The sequence below is a fragment of the Excalfactoria chinensis genome, chromosome 15 (genome assembly GCF_039878825.1).
Source record: "Excalfactoria chinensis isolate bCotChi1 chromosome 15, bCotChi1.hap2, whole genome shotgun sequence".
Lineage (NCBI taxonomy): Eukaryota > Metazoa > Chordata > Aves > Galliformes > Phasianidae > Excalfactoria > Excalfactoria chinensis.
Genome location: NC_092839.1, coordinates 7,294,846 through 7,313,165, shown reverse-complemented (window position 1 = coordinate 7,313,165; position 18,320 = coordinate 7,294,846). Strand labels below are relative to the sequence as shown.

Sequence of the window (18,320 nt, the reverse complement as noted above, 5' to 3'; positions counted from 1 at the left end):
GCCGCCGCCATCTACGCCGAGTGCGTCGAGCGCCGCGGTCGCCTTCGCTTACGCTCGTTGCGCAACGCCGGCTCCTCGCGCAAGGAGCGGCCGAGCGAGCTCGGCGGCTGCGGCGTACGGAGTTGGCGCAGGGGGCGCCGTCGGCGTACTCCGGAAGCGGGCGGGGGATGAGTGTGCTGTTTTGAGGGAGGCGGCGCGCGGCCGGCAGCCATGAGCTACGACCGGGCCATCACCGTCTTCTCTCCGGACGGGCACCTGTTCCAGGTGGAGTACGCCCAGGAGGCGGTGAAGAAGGGATCGACGGCGGTGAGCGACGGGCGCGGCGGCGGTGAAGAAGGGATCCCGCGGGGCCGGGACGGGCGGGCGCGGACGCGAGGGAAAGGCCCGGAGCACGTCGCGCTGCGGGGAGCGGCGCCGCTTCGCCGGTGACCCCGCGTCGGGTCCGCGTGTGCGGAGCGAGCCCCGAGCGGTGCTGCGGCAGAGGGAGGGAGGGAGGGCCGCGGGGAGCGGAGCGGCGGCCTCGGAGCCGCCATTGCCGAGTCCGTGTGGCGGCTGGCGCGGGCCCGAGGCTTGAGGCCGCCGCACGAGCTCGCGCTCCGGCTGGACGGGACCGCGTCGGATGCTGAGCCGTGAGCCGTGAACCGTGAACCGTGAGCTGAGCCGGACCGGAACCGCCGCGTGTTCGTGGCCACCAACGAGCCCGCACGGCAGAGCTGCTCCGGCCCTGCAGTGCCGTGCTCACGTACTGTAAGGGAGCGACCTGCGGCAGGCTGCCCTGTGCTGGTGTGGCTGCTTTACTGCTGCTGCTGCCTCAGTGGCTGCAGAAAAGTGCCGGTATTGGAGAAGGCGGCTGGGAGGAGGGGTGGGAATGTGTGGGAATGTGTGGGAATGTCTGCTGGGAGTCCCGCAGATTTCAGTTGGCAAAAGCAGGTGATGGGACTGAACTCGGGAACTGAATGCAGTTTGTGTTCCGTCAGTGCCCTCCTGGGTTGTGGCAATAGGAAACAAAGTACTTCACGTTGAAGTTGATGATGTTTGGGGTTTTTATTCCTTTCCTTTGGACGCGCTGCAGGTTGGGGTCAGAGGGAAGGACATCGTGGTTCTCGGCGTGGAGAAGAAATCTGTGGCAAAACTTCAGGATGAGAGAACTGTACGGAAGATCTGCGCCCTCGATGACAACGTCTGCATGGCTTTTGCAGGTGTGTGATCCCTTCAGAGCTTGGGGTTGCAAGCAGTTGTTCAACTGCCTTTGGGTAAGGTGATGGATCCAGAGGGCTTGTGTAACTGAGTGAGGACTGTGGGGAAGGAGCCTGTTTCCAGTTACTTCCACTTTTACAGACAGGTGTTGGTATGTCCATAAGGTGTACAGGGAGAACCAGTAATTGAATGGGGATGAAGTATTAGTTAGAGTTCAGAAGCTCCACTGAGTTTAATGTGAAGACCGAGAAGGAACGTGATTGATACAGATACATAAACGTAGCATTTGAAAATAGATGTAAGCTCATATACTCGATATATACAGCAGATACCTCCTGTCTGTAAGTAATGCAGTCTGTGTATCACTATTAATAATGCTTTAAGGGGAGATGTGATTTGAGCAGGTAAAAATGCTGATCTGGGGGATGTAGTTTGCCTTGCTTCCCCAGCTGAGGGCTGTGGTGTGTGCAGGGGGATTCACAAGCTTGAGGAAGAGCTCTGTAGTGGAAACGGGGCTCCCACCTGAAAATGGCATTGCTGGTCAAGGTGTACAGCAAGGAACATACACGTATTTTAGCCAGGTAACGTCATGCTGCTATGGCTCCATCAGCTAGGAGAGATTTACTGTGCAGATGAGCTGATTTATAGAGAGGGGTGTAGTAAAAAGAAATACAACCACCGTACGTGAGAACTGGAGTTGCTCTGCTAATTTGCAGTTAGATGGAATGCTTTCCATCTCACTGGGGTGTTCTGATGACCTGGCTCAAAATTGCATGTCATTTAATAGACGATCATAACATCCGTAAACAAAATGTATGGAATTCTGATGCATTAGCTTATTTCTGTTGCCTTTTAAATGATGTCCTTGCTCAACAAACCTAAGAAAGCGTGACCTCTGGTGTGCTTTCCTTCCCTCACCTTTGGCACTGACCTTGTGAGCCTTTTGGAGCAAGACAAGCTGCCTGTGCTCATGGTGTGAAGCACGAGTCTGAGCACAGTGAATGCGCTGTCATTGCAGGGCTCACAGCTGATGCCAGAATAGTTATAAACAGAGCTCGTGTAGAATGTCAGAGCCACAGACTCACCGTGGAGGATCCGGTCACCGTGGAGTACATCACGCGTTACATCGCCAGCCTGAAGCAGGTGTGCTGTGTGGGGGTACCTCTGTCTGTACCTCTGTCTGTTTGTCCTGGTGTGCAGTGCATGGGCTGCATCCTGCTCTGCTGGCAGAAAGCGACATCACATGGGGGTTGGAAATAAAAATGTGGCAATAGGCATCGAGGATTGATAAAGGTGAAATTAATCAGTGCCTGTAACGACTTGTAAGTACGTTGGTGATGTCATCAGGAATGGCAGTAATGGTGTGATGCCTGTGTGCACCACCAGCCTGGCAGAGCACAATCCCACTTTGTTCCTTTGCAGTAACCTCAAATCTGTGTATTCCATTCTGGCAGGCTTGCCATCTCCAAAACTCACCAGCAGCAAACCTTGCAGTAACAGTGCTGGTTTTGGGCCTCTGTGCTTATGGCCACTTGTGGCAGCTGCTGCTCTACAGCAGTGAGCAGAGGGGCTGTGGCACTGCCTTTCCTGCTGCCAGCACAGATGATGCGTGCTTTGTAATTGGTGGCATTGTAACAAATTGTTGCTGAAAACTGACTTTGTGCTCAGATGTCATCCTCCTCCTGCTCGGCTTCCTGAGCATGCTTGTCAAAGCACAGCGCCGCATCCAGGCGTACAGTCACTGCCAGCAGCTCCTGGCAGCCAAGGGAGTCTCTTCCTGACAGTCACAGTGTGCAGAAAACTGGAGTGGATGCTCAGAAAAGAGGCTGAAAAGTAAAGTTACTCACTTTGGTTGCTTACGGCCTTTGGTAGGATACGGAATCCTGCCTTTTATAGGTAGATGGGTAAGAAAGCCTCCTAAAAGTATTTGTGATGCCTTTCCTGGTTGTAACGTATAGAATGTCTGCCTGCTGCTCTAACAGTAGAACTGCCTGTGAGATGAATGTCTGTTCCTTGTGCACAGAGATACACTCAGAGCAACGGTCGCAGACCTTTTGGTATCTCTGCTCTGATCGTGGGATTTGACTTTGATGGAACCCCCCGGCTGTACCAGACTGATCCCTCTGGCACGTACCATGCTTGGAAGGTGAGCTGGTCCTGTCTCTTCTGGAGGTGTAATGAGATATTTAAGAGTTACCGTCTCCTTTATGGAGGGATTGATGTAGAAGGAGATGAAAAAAACCCATCTACTTGCAATGGCCATCTGTAGTTACGCTCTGCTTGGGAAACGTTACCTTGTTTTCCAAGTACATGCATGTACCTGACAGCTGACTGCTTGTGCAGGGGGGGCAGTAATGTGTTCAGTCTTCTGAACAGCACACGGTGATCGCAGGAGGCTTTCAGATCATCTAACTCTACAGCTCCTGTTTCATGCTAATTCCAAGCTTCTTCCCACCCCCATCCGTTCCAGGCTAACGCCATTGGCAGAGGAGCTAAATCCGTACGTGAATTCCTGGAGAAAAACTATACTGATGAAGCCATTGAAACAGATGATCTGACTATTAAGCTCGTCATCAAGGCTCTTCTTGAGGTGAGTCTCCCTCAGGAGCTTCATGTCGCTCTTTACCTCGTGTTGGGATCAACTTAATTGTGAGTACATTAAGTCTTCATCCACATGGCAGGTCAGCATTATAAAGGGATCTATGAGCAGTGCATCTGTTGTTTGCTGTAGGTGTGGGGTTACATGCAAGGTTCAGGAAACTGCCTGTAACTTAATGGCAGAACTTGGACTGCAGTCCTCAAGGGAGGGAAAAAGACTTCAGCTCTTGCAGTCAATATACATAAACTAAACACCGCACACAGTACGTGTTGTCTTCGTGTTGAAATTTAAGATGAGGAAAACTTAAAACTCAGATGGTGGAAATCTGGTGCCTTTAAGCCTCAACAGGATGCATTGATGCCAAAAGGAGTAGCTCCTTTTGGGGGGTTTCCCTACTGCTGGGGTAGAGCTTAGAGCTAAGGAAGAAATGCTCCTCTTCCACAGCTGTTCTTGATGGATCTGAAAGAGGCATTAGCACTGTTTAATGGGTCCATTCCTAATCGCTGTTAACTTCTGCGCAGGTTGTGCAGTCTGGGGGGAAGAACATCGAGCTGGCTGTTATGAGAAGAGATCAGCCCCTGAAGGTAAAGGCTGCTTTGGCTTTTCTCCCTTGGTTGCCCATTTCTCTTATAATAGCACTGTTGTGCATCAGCCCCGAGTTCACTCCTTCATCTCACACTCTGCACCAGCAGATACTTGTTTAATAGTAGCGGCCAAGGAATGTTGTGTCTGCGCGCTGTATCTGTGTCTGCAATTGCCATTAGCCTTCCTTCCATGGCAGAGCTGCTTAAGTACGATAAAAGTCTCTTAAGTGGCATCCTAAAGGTCACTGTTTCCCTTCCTTCAGATTCTGAGCCCTGAAGAAATTGAGAAATACGTTGCTGAAATTGAGAAAGAAAAGGAAGAAAACGAAAAGAAAAAACAGAAGAAAACATCATGATGAACCCAACCCAGCTCTGCTCAGCTGCTTCTTTTTAACTGAAGCAATGGGTTATTCTGTATAGACAGATGTAGGCATTCCGCTTATTCATACTGTGCCCTTCTGGAGACCTACAATAAACCTATTGATTTTTTTTTAAGCTCTTATTTTAGAGCTTGTGTGTTCCTGATCTTTTAATCACTACAGATTACTTGGTCAGCTACAACAGAGCAGCAGTGACCCATTAAAGGATGACGATTGGTTGTGGTTTTCTTGCTGGCTCCTTTCTTAGTGAAAGAATCTCAGTTGTCACTTGTTGTTGAAGTGGTCATCAGCAACAATAACTGCTTCTAATGCATTATGCTTTCTCTGTCCCTCAGCACTGTTTTCCAGTGTAAGTGGCTTGAGGCCAGCTGCAAAACTAACTGTCCCAAGTAGTGGTGAGTCTTATAGCACAGGGATCTGGGGCTGTAATGGTTGGGGAATAAGTGACCAAGGAGGTGCACGGATGGCGACCTGCAGGTCATTGCGTGATTCTTCTGGTTGAGAATAAAGCAGTGCTGTGATTGCCCTGCAGGGGGTTTATAGACCAGTGACTCCCTAATATGAACTGCAGGTGTGCTAAAACAGTGACAGAGGGCTACTCCAGGTTCCTCTGTCTCCCTTCCTACACCCTACCCCAGGTTTGGTGCCTAATTCAGGTTCTGGTCAGGCCCATGTCCTGGCACAGCTGTCTCTGCCCAGTTCTCTTCTGTCAGTGATAGAGGCCTACCTCTACGCACCCAAGTCACTGCTGCACACAGGCCATTCAGCAAACAGTTGCTACCAACACGTTTGGGCAGGTGGCTGTGTATCTAGATGCAAGTTTTACTTCCCATTGCCAGCTGCAGTCTGAGGCAGCTCCACCAGCCTCCATCCTGCCCTCTGCTCACACCCAGCACTGGGTTAAAGCTTTTCGGGCAGGAGAGGACTTGTGCCTTCCTCTGTTTTTCCTGTTTCAGAGAAGCCTCTGCCCCTTGATGGCACTCACCTACGAGGCCAGTGATCTGGGTAGAGCACTGCACATGGAGGCTGCAGTGCGCCCACACAGGCCTGATGTCGAATCTAGAACAAAGAACTGGTGCCTTAATACTGAAAAGGAACAGTATTGGAGTTGGTGTTGATTTCTCACTTCAGCGCAGTCACACAGGACAAGCTGTAGAGGCACTGGCTGCTCCATCAGTTGGCTTCAGCAATGCAATTCCACCTTCATGCTGCAGGTCACAGCAGCTGTTTTGCCATTGGAGAACAGTTTGCCTGGGGGCTGCTGCAAGCCTCACAATCAGCACACACAGCATTGGCTGGTAAGAGCCCAGCTCCTAAAGGCAGCTGTGGCCACCAAAGCAGCAGTACTGGCACCCAGAACCAACTCTGGTTAAGCTGTTCCAGTGCTGGCTGTGAGCTCTGGGTGCTGGAGACAACAGGGCGAGAGGAATGATGGGGTGCAGCAGCTGCAGCAGAGCCCTCAGCACCTTCAGCACTGTGCACCACTTTCCAGGCCAGCTCAGTTTCCTCTTAGACTTCAGCCCTGCTTGGGGGCTCCAATGAGTTTGATGGACGGATGCTGCCGAGCTGCACGCAGAACAAAAGAGCAGGAAAAACATCAAACATTTACATGTTTATTATAATTACAATTTACATTACTCCGAGGAGCAGCCCCCACTGCTATGTTCTAATTCTTAGCAATAAAGTCCTACAAAAATAAATCCAAGCTTTTACAGTAACCTAAGTCAACGCGTAACTAAAAAGTTCTAGCTATGAACGGGGTTCGGTCATCAAGGTGCTTTGTCAACAGAATTCCCTACCAACAGAAAAGGGACACATGCCTACAGCAATTTAACCCACTGATTCATGCAAACAAAGGTAGCCCCCTTCCCTCCCAGCCCCTCTCCCCACATACAGGTTTTAAAAACAAAAGAAAAAACTAAACTATGTACAGTATGGGGGGTACAGAGGAAAAAAAAAGGAATTAAACATGCCCATCCGTTAAGCTTCATTGTATGGACTCCCCATTCCTAGTTTAAATGAAAACATTCCATAGTGTTCCACCACAGTCTACTAGCGTACAGAAAACTGTTTGCATTTAGTACTGTATGAACAAGGTACAAAGCAAGGCAAGAAGCCGGCGCTCCGGGCTCCTTGTCAGGCAGCCAATTGCTGCAGGGATTCTTCATGCCGAGCACACAAGCAGCAGCTCCTGCTGCCCATCCTGCTGGGCACAGCACCGTGCCCTCCATCGCCCTGCAGGATTCCGAGCTGTGGAGGAGCGCCCAGCACCCTTCAACTCGAGGGAGGCACAGCTCTGCGGGAGCCTGCAGTACCTCCACGTTAGTACAGGTAACAAACAGTCGTACAGTCGTTTTACACTACTACATGATCCACAATCCAGTATTCCCAAGTGACAATACACATAACTCCTCAGCACCAGGAGTCCATTCTTTTAGGTACCAAGTGCTGCTCCACACACTGCTGAGTACAGTAAGACCAGCAGCACCAGAGAATCCATTTGGTTACTCAGAACAAACAAGTTAGCTGGTTTATTTCAAGTGAGCTTTGGTTCCATGTTAAAACACCATGATTTAACTTCTTCAGGGTTCAGAAAAGGAATCTGACTTCAAGCTTAAACTATAGCAGCCTTTGAGAGACCCGAAAGAAGAACCATGTAAGTTAATCTGCACTTAAAAAAAACACAACAGCAAAAACAAAAAGACACCCTGAAGAAGGTTCCCCTGAACACATTCCCTCTGCCAAAGAATATTCCAGCTGACAGTTGCTGGTCCAAAGTAAGTCCAGAATATAAGCAGTAGTACATGAAGTTCTGTCATTTGAGCTGAGACGGTAAACAATATGAACCATTTTCCCACATTAGTGCAGCAGTTGGTTGTTTTCTATGTACATTTTCATCCTCTCAGGAGAGATGTTAGAACCTACGCAGGAAAAAGGTACAATCAGATTTGATATGCACAGGACTCGCCCCAAGGAGAAGCAATAAGTTCATACCTACATACAACTAATATGTCTAGCTAGAAAGTCTCAGCTGAAACAAGCAGCTCTTGGTTTCCATACTGGTGAACCCCAGGAACCAACAGATCAACCAACACATTAGAACTGCCCGTATTCCCTTCCATCGCTTGGAAAGATGGACAAACAGGTAAGAGACAATACAGAGCTACTTCCCATTTACCTGCAGGATTGAAGAGCAAGAGGAGGTTGCACAGACAGCTCAGGAAAGGGGTAAGAAACACACTTTGGTTAGTAGTTAGTAATTGCTTAATAGAGAAAGTGAAGTTTACCTGTGAAGTTACACTCTGCCAGTACCAGCTCTGTGAGTGGTTTGGTTCCTCCTCGCTGCTCCGCTGCCCCTCCCACCTCGAAACCCCCCACGAAAGCTGCGGCCACGAAGGAACCGACCCGACACTCCAAAGGTCTCAGTGTTGAGTTTCCTTTCTTCAGCCCACGTGGTACGTCTGGAACTGAATGGGACCGCGTTCAGATTTAATATAAACACTAAATAACCTACAACTCACTCAGCGAGGAAGCCTCAGCCACTCTATTTTATTGACTAGAACTACAACAGGAACAGCTGCAGTATGAAGGCACTAACTCAATTCCTCTGCTAAACATGGGTCTTTTGGACGTGACAGCTGGTGGCTTTTACACGCTACTTCCAGACCGGAGAACTATGGAAAGACTTGAAATATGATTGAATGAGGACTTGGTAGCATTTCACACCCAGTGAAATGAAACACAAACTTGAATCCCATGAAGCCTCTCTGGACTCATAGGTAGGCAGCCCTGTCACGGCTGAGGTTCAGCTACAGGAACAGCTCCACAGCACCAGTTATAATTGCTTACCAGAACCTGCTTACCGCCAAATACTGCCTCATGGCAAACACCTGGAAGAAAGCTTTGCTAAAAGGAAGCAGAAACACCACCAAGGGAATTTTACATGCTGACACTGAAGAAATACCCTTCAACTTCATTGAGCTGCTCATACCAACAAAAGACAGCAGCAGCAGATGAAGCCTTCCATTAATATTTGCAGTACTTCATCTGATGTCTCTACAGACAGATCTGCCTAAGCTCCAGGCTTAGCTTGCTCCTGTCTGCAAGTTGCAACGCCTTCAGCACAGCACGATTCTGTTGCCTCCTCCCACAAATGTGATTTTAAACTTTATTCTATAGGTTCAAAGTCAGGACTAGGAAACAGAATGGGATGCATTAAATACAGCACAGCCAGCAAGAAGAGGCGATTCCCCGTTGTAGTTCGCATTGGGAACCTGTTTTGATTTCCCCACATTCTCTTGCATTCTTAGACTTCTAGAAAGTCGCATCATGTTACGCATCTAGAATTATGCCTAGAGGCAGCCAACAGAAATAAAAGCATGCTTAAATACTCACCTGGACTTCAGTTCTGAGGAGATGTTGTCAAAGAAAGACTTGGATTTATCATAATAGCAGTTGGGTCCCAGAAGGTCCTCCTCTGCATTACCATCATTGTTTTGAGTTGCCACTCCAGGGTCCCCTTTCTCTTCTTCTGTCTCTGCCTTGTCATCTGAGGATAATAAAATGCATTACACCTCCTTGAAGCACACTGAAGACCCATCTGTTCTCTTGCTCCTTCAAACATAATTTGAGATGCTGCCACACGTAACGATGCAGTTTCTCACAATGAGTCTGTCTGTGCAAGGTTTACTACTGGCTCAGCAATTCAGATTTAAAGAAGCTACAAACCTTTGAAGTTGAGTTTCTTCTTGAATTCTTTATCAAGTTCCTCTCTGTTGAATTGTGCATTTGCACTTTCAAAGTCGAAGTCACCTTCAAACTTTATTGTATTTTCCTTCACAGTAGTTGGTCTGTTTTGTCCTCTAGAGCGATTTCTGGTTCTCCTGTTTCCCCTGTTTCCTGAAAGCAAGAGAGTTTAAACACTTGGTAACGTGCAGGGAAGTTAAATGACTTGTTGAAGACCAGAGAAACCTGGACTAGAACTGAGAATCTTGGCTTCCAGTCCTACGGTTAAGGCACATCTCTTTGAAAGGAACTTCTGACTTGGCTGTAGGGAACATAACAGCAGCCTTTTAACTTCCTGAAAAGCATTCCCACTATCAGCCTCACACTGAGATGGAACACATCCAGCTTTTCTTTCAGCATGGAAAGAGAAAATAAGAGCACCACATCATGTACAGCTGAGGGAAAGGTTCAGGATTATCAACTCTACTTGCTACTCATCTACTGCCATGTTACTATAATTGGTTTACAAGCCTGCTGTGATAGGGACAAACAGGCCATTGGTTACAGAAGACCTACCCAAGATTCACCTACATGAATTTCGTGTGGTTTCTGCTTTACAGCTAAGAAACTATCAACTTCTTTTGCTAAAAGGAACACACCCAAAAACTTACAGCCTCCCTTCCACAGCACTGCCTACAAACCAGTTTGAAAGCTAATCTTAACTTCCACTCCCTGCCTTTTCTCACTTTGTTTGGGCAAGGATGTCTAGTTGAATCTAGCTTTGCTTTCCCCTTTGACCTGTGCTTCAACAGTCATCTCAAGATAAGAGCTTCATTCTAGACAATCAACCTAGATAGATCAATTTCTTTTTCCTAAAAGCACAGTATACCTCTAAAGCCCTGAGGACACCAGAATTTTGCCCCTGGAAGGTTCTGCATTTCTGTGGCTCCAGAACTTATTTTGTTAGGGAATCATCTCTGCACTTCCAAAGACTTATTTATGAAGCCTTACTTTGGACTCAGTCTTCTGCCCAATAACCCTTCACCAATTCAGCAATATTTGCCTTCATAAACTAGAACAAGTGTTCAGTGCCAGAGTAACATACCTGATCTTCTCCTTTGAGGCCTTCTGTTTTCATCATTCACCTGCCCTTGGGTTTGCACAGGAGTTGCTGGAACTGTATCTACTGAAGAAGAAAGAAACTTAAAGACACAAGAACAAGACAGAAATAGCCTGGCCTTGCTATGCACCTTCGAAGGCTGCTTGGGAACAGCACTTCGAAGCAGTACATACATACCAGCTGCCTTGGTGCTGCTCTGTGGGACCTGCCGCCCATTGCGCTGAACCCCTGGAGTTACTTTCACTGGGAGGGGCTTCTGTGAATTGATGTTGTCAACGGGGCCGGTCTGAACAGCCTGCTCCACCATGGGGCTCTTACGGACAGGGTGAACCGAAGGGAAGCCAGCACCTGGAAAGGATCGCAGTGACTAAGTGCTCCTCAGAAAGAGCGCCAGCGTTAGTCAAACCCTGCCCACTTCTATGGAGAAAACATGGACCGCAGTTATTCAAAACCCTGGATGTTTATTGTTATAAGCTAAGCTTAAGCGGCATATAGGGAAAGCACTACTGCCATAGTTCTGGGCTCACAAATCCAGAGCTTTAGATCAGAAAAACTACACGTTTATTTCTTAAATCAGATTAGACACTTCAGATAAACAAGCCAGGTCAGTCACCTATAGAGAGTTGATAAGAAAATCGAGATTCCTAGGTGCATCTTTGGTTACGCAGGACTGTACTTTACGTGGTATCTGAAGCAAAACACGACCAGTTTGAAGTTGCTCAAGAACGTTTCCCCGCTTTGTCTAAAGGAGTTTGCTGCTAAAAGCTTCGCCACCTCAGCTATCCCACTTTGTAAGCCACTTCTTAGAAGCCCTTTGACTACATGAAGTACTGTCATTGCTTATTGTTAGCTTTCAAACAAAGAAAACCTGAAACCAGACCAGGATCTCAAAGTTACCCTTTTAAATTCCTTCTTGGTCAAGGCCAAAGTGTTACCCAAGACTTCTGTTGCTCTTCCATCCAGGCTTATTTATTCACACTACAAAACATGTAAATACTTTTCATGGTTTGGTATACCTTACACCAATTATATTAGAAAGTGACAGTCTTCAGTACTCAGAAGAAATACGGCATTCTAGGTTTAATTAGAAGTTTTGGAGCACTACAGGCTTTTGTAGTTACGCATAAGAACCGCTTGGAAGCAAACTTTAACTGAATACACTTTAAGAGCAAGAAAAGTGAAAAAGCTGAAGAGTACACACAAACCAAGCCACTGACACTTCTGGGTCACCCAAGTCCACATGAGATATACCCAGTAGGTAACATCATGCAGGTTCCCAGTTATGTACACCTGGAAAACTTGCAAGGAAGACAGACAGAGCCTAAGGATTATTCAGTAGGACAAAGCTGCAATGCTTAGTAAGAAAATTGAGAAGGCAGATACAGACAGATGGCCAAACAGAAAGCAGAAAGTTTCATGCCAACACAACCATACATGCTAATTTAAGAACAGATTAAACTAATTACCATGTTTAAATGCAGGCTGCACCTGGTCTCTCTGCTCTGAAGATGGGTCAGTCTAGTTATCTCTATTCAAACTCCTTCAAAAGTTCTTAAGCACAGAAGCAAGCACCCAGAACTATGTTACCTCTGCTTACCACAACTGAAACTGTTCGCTGTTAGTTGTGCTTTACTAGCTGGCAATCTTTGCTAGGTACGCTGCCCCATCATGCACAAAACATACCCTGAAGTTTCCTAAACTACAGTAATATTCTTGAATTTTCCACTAATCTGGTTATTTTTGAGCTGCAAAGCCACCCGTTATTTAAACAGTGCGCTTGGCTTTCTAGGAAAGGCCAATTAATTCTCTGCTTAACGCCTAAGCTAACATGTATTACTAGGGACGATGCAGCACAACATCCCCCTAAACCTCAGCCCTCTCCTGATACTTACACGAGAGGATCCACAGTTCTTTACTTTTTCCATTCTCCTGTCTCTCTAATAGATACTTCTAGAGCAGGAGGAAGTAATAATTCATGTGATGAAAAACGACAGCCAAGAACAAACTCATTCCACTAGCATTACCCGTGTAAGTACTATCATTCTAGGAGGGGGTTAACAAGGACAGATTATTTTCAAGTGCCATGCAGTTCTTCCAAATATTTGGAGTCCTCAAACTGCTGTTACCCTTGGAAGAGAGCTGATGGGGCTCTGAAGACATGTCAGGCTCTGAAACAGGTTGTGGAGACGGAGAAGAACTAGGACTGGAAGCAGCTGCTGATGCTGGAGGGCTTACCAATTTCTCTAAAGAGATAGAGGGAAGAAGAGAAAGCAAAAAGATATATGGATAAGACACGAGGTTGTGTAACATCTGGAGGACTTGGAAAGAGATACAAGAATCTCTAGAACAGCTTTAGAGCAGCTTATTTAGTTCTCTTTTGGAACACAGGCTCTTTTCACACATGGGTTGTGCATGTGAGGTATGTCAGATTAGAAATGAACTGACCTCAACTGTTTGTTATTTGTATTACTCTCAGAGAGGAGTTTCAGCTCTTTAGTTTCTTGGGTACATGTGTATAAGTGAAAGATGGGCCTCCTTGCAATAAGATCATCACAAACTTTTTAACTACTTATTCAGTGCTTCTTGCAGCCTGACATTCAGTATGAAATTCATTATTAGATACTGCTACATGGCTCCAGGGTAGCTGCATACAAAGACTGTACCTTTATTCTAGCAAAGAAAGCTTTTACTTACCTAAACCTAATGAAGCTGCGTACTGCTGGCTAAGTAAAGAGCTGGCAGCAAGTTGGCTGTAAGGTGGCATACCTCTAAACGGGCTGTAAGGCACATGTGGCTGAAAGGATGATGTAGAGGCAGAGCCCAGTGAAGACTGTAACAAGACAAAGCACATTTCCATTTACAGTGCCCAGAAGTCAACTTGCTTCGGCAGTGATTCTTCAAGTACAGCACCATTACCACTCAAGTAAACACTGAAGTCTTTACCTGCATTCTCAGCCAGTACACTAGCTATAGTTTTGTCAACACAAGTCTTAATACCATTACTCTAAAACACTGAAACACAACTCAGAAAGCATCCAAAAACACTGAAGATTCCTGGAAACAGTAACTTCATGTTTATAATTTATAATGCAGTCTTTTATCGATGTTTCACCACATCTGTCTATACTGCACGCTAACCTACCTGAACAATGGCAGGATCCTGTGGCAGGGTATGCTGAGCTTTTGGAGGTTCGCAGACAGTGATGTCTTTGATGTCACTTCCTCGAAAAATAATGTATTCATAGATTTCTTCCCTTGGAGGAGCAGGTCTGTCCGTGGGCCGGTCTTCGGTACCAAAGGATCGCACTTCAACATTAAAGAGACTGCTGTTAGATCAGCTTTATCTTTGCAACGTTATACAAGTTAAGACCTGGAAACTTAGGAAGTACTCCTACAATACCCACTAAAAGTAATGAAAAAGTAGGTTACTTTTAGAATCCCAGCTCCCCATATCCCACACATCTGATCCCAAAGACCAAATCTTCCAGCAACCTGCATAGATTTGTTCACCATCCTGAAGGCCAAGATCATAAACCAGTTGGAATGAAGAAGTCTACTCCAAAGCTGAGGACCTCCCCACAGTGCTATACTGCCATAGTCACCCCTCCTCCCCAGATCCTGAGCCATATACACTGCAGACCATGAGGGAGACCTCTGAAGCAGCAAGGAAAAGTTCTTCAGTGACTTTAGAGAGTAAATCCATACCTTTGTTTTCAGGTATTTGTTATTAATAACATATTGTCTATCTGCATAAGAGCTTCCTATTTAAATTCTCCCTTTGCCATTGATTTCATATGGATCACTTAAGGCTGATATGAATATCAATCTAAGCCTTAGTGCCTACTGAAGCTTTACTGAGTCTCAGCTATCAGAGCACTTGAGCAGGTACTAACCAGAAGGACGTTCCACTTTAAAGTGGGAAAGAAGGCTGTAACTGACTGTGTGCCTACCAGGGCGGAGCATAAATTAACTCAATCCATTAAACAGGAGGAGGTCAGATTAAGACTGACTTTGTTAGTGCAGGAAAACAAGTGGCAGTCACATTAAACACTGGAGTACAAAACAGTCTAGTGAATGAGCATGATCTACATGTACAGAGGCTTCCTTCTACACCTCACAGGAGTCTCTCAAGTCTGCTAGCATCATTTTCTGCCTCTATGAAGCTTTGCCAGTTCAGATAAGCACCAGCACATATTAGCTTGACACGTGCTTTTTGGCTGTGGAAGAACTCTAGACTGGAGCTGCATCAGCCAGTTCTATCAGAGAAGCATTCAAACTTTGGGTCAGGATGCACTGGGTTTGACAGTGCCTTCACAAGCTCCATCCTGAACAGGCCCTTTGCAAAGACCTGCAGGCTGTGGTACAGCAGTCCTGGCCGGCCAGCTGCAGCTCCCACTTCAAAGCAGGGAAGATAAGTGCAGATGGCTCTGTCACGTGGATGATAGCGGACAGGGAAGCACCGCAGCTCCCCCAGATAAAGGGTAGCAAGAATTGGATCAACTCAACCCCAATGCTTAGCATTCCCAGCGCCCTGCAGGCACACTAACGGGTGCTGATGCTTTGTAGGTAGGAATACTCATCAGAAGCCATCCTCAAATGGGGAGCTGCCTTCAGGTGGTTTCCCTCAAAACAGCAGCTGATGCTGTAAGCCATCTTCAGGTTTCATCTGCTCCACACACAGACGAGCTCACAAGGAGCATTAGCCCAGTGTACAAACTCTGTCCCATTCTGCTGTTGCTCTTTGGCACCTCTGCTCATCCCTAACTGGTGCAAGTACAAACTGTCAGTCGCTCCCCTTGAACACAGCCTTCCATTAGTAACTAGGGTATAAAAACTCTTCAGTTATTTTAGCTCTCCAGCTGCTGTTTGATCGTATTACAGCTGCAACCTAGTCAACTAGAAGCAGATTATCAACTGAAAGCGATCCCCACAGCCTTTAGACACAAACCATTCCACTGATATTCCTGTTCAAGATTAGCTTATTACAGCATACAGCTCATGGCAGCATATGCTGAAGCTACCCTGGAGCTACTGCAGATTCCCACAACCATCTCAAAGCACAACTTCCCCCAGCACCAGAACCAGCTTGTTGGCTTCCAGGTAGAGAAACACAAGAGCTGTGAAGTCCAGAGCTGTTCAAGCAGCCTCTCAGTTGCCTGATCCCAGGGTCTGCAACTGGAAGGGTGGAGAAATGATGTCCTTATTGTAGGCAGAACAGCAGCAATGGCATTAGTGAGGCCTCCAGGAGTGGAGCACACCCACTCCCTGTATCTGAAGTGTTTAATGATTTCTGGCACAGCACAAAGCTCAGCTTGGAGTTCCCGTGGAGGTCTGAAGGGCTGTCTCCCATGAAGAGTTACAGTGACTATTGTTTACAGATGAACAGGAAATCAATCCCACGCTGTGCCACAGCTAGTGCTTTACAACACTTTGCATTCACATGCAGGACTCAACCACTACAGGGTCAGGAGGCATAAGGAGAGTGAGCAGAGTCTGGAAAGCAACACTTACACAGATATTTCCTGCCTAAAGTCTGGAGTTCCTTCAGACGTGTGCAGAAAAGGCAGTAAGGTAGCGGTGCTCACTAAGAACAGGAGGGTAATTCTGTATTGCACGATGGCCATCAATAGTTGAGTGCTCCCAACCCCTCCGAGATCTCCCGTTTCCAACTGCTGTTCACTGTGCTGAATGCTTTCACTGCTACGTTCATAACACTGACACCAATCTTGATACAAAGTCTCTGCTTTTAAGAAGCCCTCCGAGCTACAAAAACAAGCATCCTTTGCACTGGGAAGTTTAAATCAGCACTTTTAAGTGAAAGAAAAACCAGTTTTATCCACCTACTGCAACTACTTCTTAAAACCCCATTTATTTTTCCCCTGCAGTGCTACCAGAAATATCACACCAAGCACGCATTTCCCCACACCATCAAGCATTTTAATCACATGTGCCTTTGAAACACAGCGCTTTAGCTCTGCAGAGCAAGCGTTATGTGAAAGCCAGAACTATGTGTGAAACCATCCCCGCTTTCTGCTGAGCAAAGGTTGGAGGCTTTTCAGTGCATACAGTGAAGGAATCGCACCTCACACACAAGCTGTTACTTAAAGCAGCCATCTCTGGGCATTCAGAGCCTTGGAAAGGTTAATTTGTGGAAATTCGAGATAACTCCCATTATAGGCTTTAGAATGAACAGCAATAGGTGTCAAATGCTCATGACACAAATATCACTACACTGAAGTTTCAGGTTGTGGCATAAGCTGCAGACAGAGTTCAGAGACAAAAGACACTTGGCTTCTGAACAGCCCTGACGGGTTGTCGAAGGCTACTATGAAGGTCTGAACTCACAGAGCAGAGAAGGACAAAGCTCGGGGAAAAGGAACAACCGACACACGCTACTCGGAACAGCCAATCCGAGCAGCAAAGGCAGTATAAAAAACAAGACCTTGTCCGAGAGACTAAACAAGATAGGGCGGGCTTTTCCGAGAGCAAACACAGGCGCTGGCAGCGCAGGTGGCGATCGATTCCAAGCGGCACGAGCGGAGCGGCAGACCCAGATCGCTGCTCCTACAACCGGGGAACGGAGCGGCGCGCCGGGTGCGAAGCGCCGCGTCCACGTGCGGGCATCCCGCATCGCTGCGCGGATATCGATCCGGAGAGGAACAAAGGCGGCCGCCGCGGCTCTGCCCTCCCCGGCGCCGAACCCCGCCGGGCCCAGCGCTGATGCGCCGCGTTCGTTTTCCGATGCGAGCGCGGAGAGACGGAGCGGCCGCAGCGCGGCTCCCCTCGTGCCGCGGAAGGGAACCTCGCACACGGACAGCGGGGCCGCCCCGCGGCTCTCCCGGCGGGGATCCCCCTCCCGCACGGCGAGGCGGCCTCCAGTGCTGCTGACTCACCGGCTGCCCGCGGCGCCGAGCGGCTCCCACCCCTAAAACGCCGCCCGGGCCTCGGCCCGCGTTCAGCGCCCGGCCGCATTGTTCGGCCCCGCGCCGCCCGGCCCCGCTCCGCCTCCGCCGCTCCCCCCCCCTCGGGCCCAGGCCGCGCTCACCCTTCGCCAAGGCCACGGTGGAGTTCTCGGTGTCGATGGTGTACAGGATGCCCTCATAGCGGATCTGCGCCTTGGAGATGAGGCTGATCTTGCTGCCGATGTAGGGGGTCCCCGAGCTCATGGCGGCGCTCCGAGGGGCCGCGCGGGTGGCTGCGGCGCCCGCCCACGCACACTGCGGAGACGGGAGCCCCGCCGCGCGCGCCTTATGTAGGGCGGACGGAGACGGGCTGCGGGGGGCGCCGAGCGGGGGCGTGCGGAGGGACCGCGGCGCATGCGCAATGACCGCCCGCTATTGACCAGACGGGAGACGGGGTCAGACGCGGAGGGTGGGGGGGGAAACCCGGGGCCTGCGTCACGTGACGGGGGCTGCCACGTGCGCGCGGGCGGGGCGGGAGGGGCGGGGCGAGAGCGGTCGGCCGGCCCGCAGCGGATGGGGGGGGGGGGGCGGGGATGGCATGGGATGGCATGGCATGGGATGGCATGGCATGGGGTGGGATGGCATGGCATGGGGTGGGATGGCATGGGGTGGGATGGCATGGCATGGGGTGGGATGGGCGGGCCGCAGCTGTGCCAGCAGCCCTCAGCTCTGCTCTCCGGGGACTCCCGCAGCCCCATCCCGGCCATCTGCGGTCAGCGTGGACATCTGGCAGGCAGCTGCAGGAGGGGAAGG

At 48.7% G+C, this 18,320-nt stretch overlaps 2 protein-coding genes across 5 annotated transcripts; one reads left to right on the top strand and one right to left on the bottom strand.

Annotated features, from left to right (window-relative positions):
- Positions 1-56: 56 nt before the first annotated feature.
- PSMA7 (proteasome 20S subunit alpha 7) lies at positions 57-4,882 on the top strand. The gene is made up of 7 exons (XM_072350436.1): positions 57-306; positions 1,073-1,199; positions 2,216-2,340; positions 3,221-3,343; positions 3,668-3,787; positions 4,318-4,380; positions 4,644-4,882. The coding sequence occupies exons 1-7, from the start codon at positions 211-213 to the stop codon at positions 4,734-4,736; spliced, it is 747 nt and encodes a 248-aa protein (XP_072206537.1). The 5' UTR covers positions 57-210; the 3' UTR covers positions 4,737-4,882.
- A 1,478-nt stretch (positions 4,883-6,360) lies between these two features.
- On the bottom strand, positions 6,361-17,904 carry LSM14B (LSM family member 14B). Of its 4 annotated transcripts, none has more exons than XM_072350428.1 (10): positions 17,651-17,904; positions 13,748-13,911; positions 13,300-13,435; positions 12,732-12,848; positions 10,783-10,953; positions 10,591-10,671; positions 9,489-9,659; positions 9,156-9,309; positions 8,048-8,227; positions 6,361-7,681 (listed from the first exon to the last, which is right to left on the bottom strand). In XM_072350428.1, the coding sequence occupies exons 1-9, from the start codon at positions 17,769-17,771 to the stop codon at positions 8,056-8,058; spliced, it is 1,287 nt and encodes a 428-aa protein (XP_072206529.1). In that variant the 5' UTR covers positions 17,772-17,904; the 3' UTR covers positions 6,361-7,681; positions 8,048-8,055. The 4 variants fall into 4 exon arrangements, with proteins under 4 accessions (XP_072206529.1, XP_072206531.1, XP_072206532.1 ...); XM_072350430.1 differs by having other exon boundaries at positions 10,591-10,668; XM_072350431.1 differs by lacking the exon at positions 12,732-12,848.
- Between the last annotated feature and the right edge of the window lie 416 nt (positions 17,905-18,320).

Bases quoted from the DNA above. Each gene is read 5' to 3' on its own strand.
- PSMA7 (XM_072350436.1), top strand. From the start codon at position 211: ATGAGCTACGACCGGGCCATCACCGTCTTCTCTCCGGACGGGCACCTG. The intron at 3,344-3,667 runs GTGAGCTGGTCC...CATCCGTTCCAG, and splicing joins GCACGTACCATGCTTGGAAG to GCTAACGCCATTGGCAGAGG. The intron at 4,381-4,643 runs GTAAAGGCTGCT...CCCTTCCTTCAG, and splicing joins GAAGAGATCAGCCCCTGAAG to ATTCTGAGCCCTGAAGAAAT.
- LSM14B (XM_072350428.1), bottom strand. From the start codon at position 17,771: ATGAGCTCGGGGACCCCCTACATCGGCAGCAAGATCAGCCTCATCTCC. The intron at 10,954-12,731 runs GTAACAGCAGTT...GATCCTTTCCAG, and splicing joins CCATCAGCTCTCTTCCAAGG to GTGCTGGCTTCCCTTCGGTT. The intron at 8,228-9,155 runs GTGAGTATTTAA...GGTCCCATTCAG, and splicing joins TCCTCAGAACTGAAGTCCAG to TTCCAGACGTACCACGTGGG.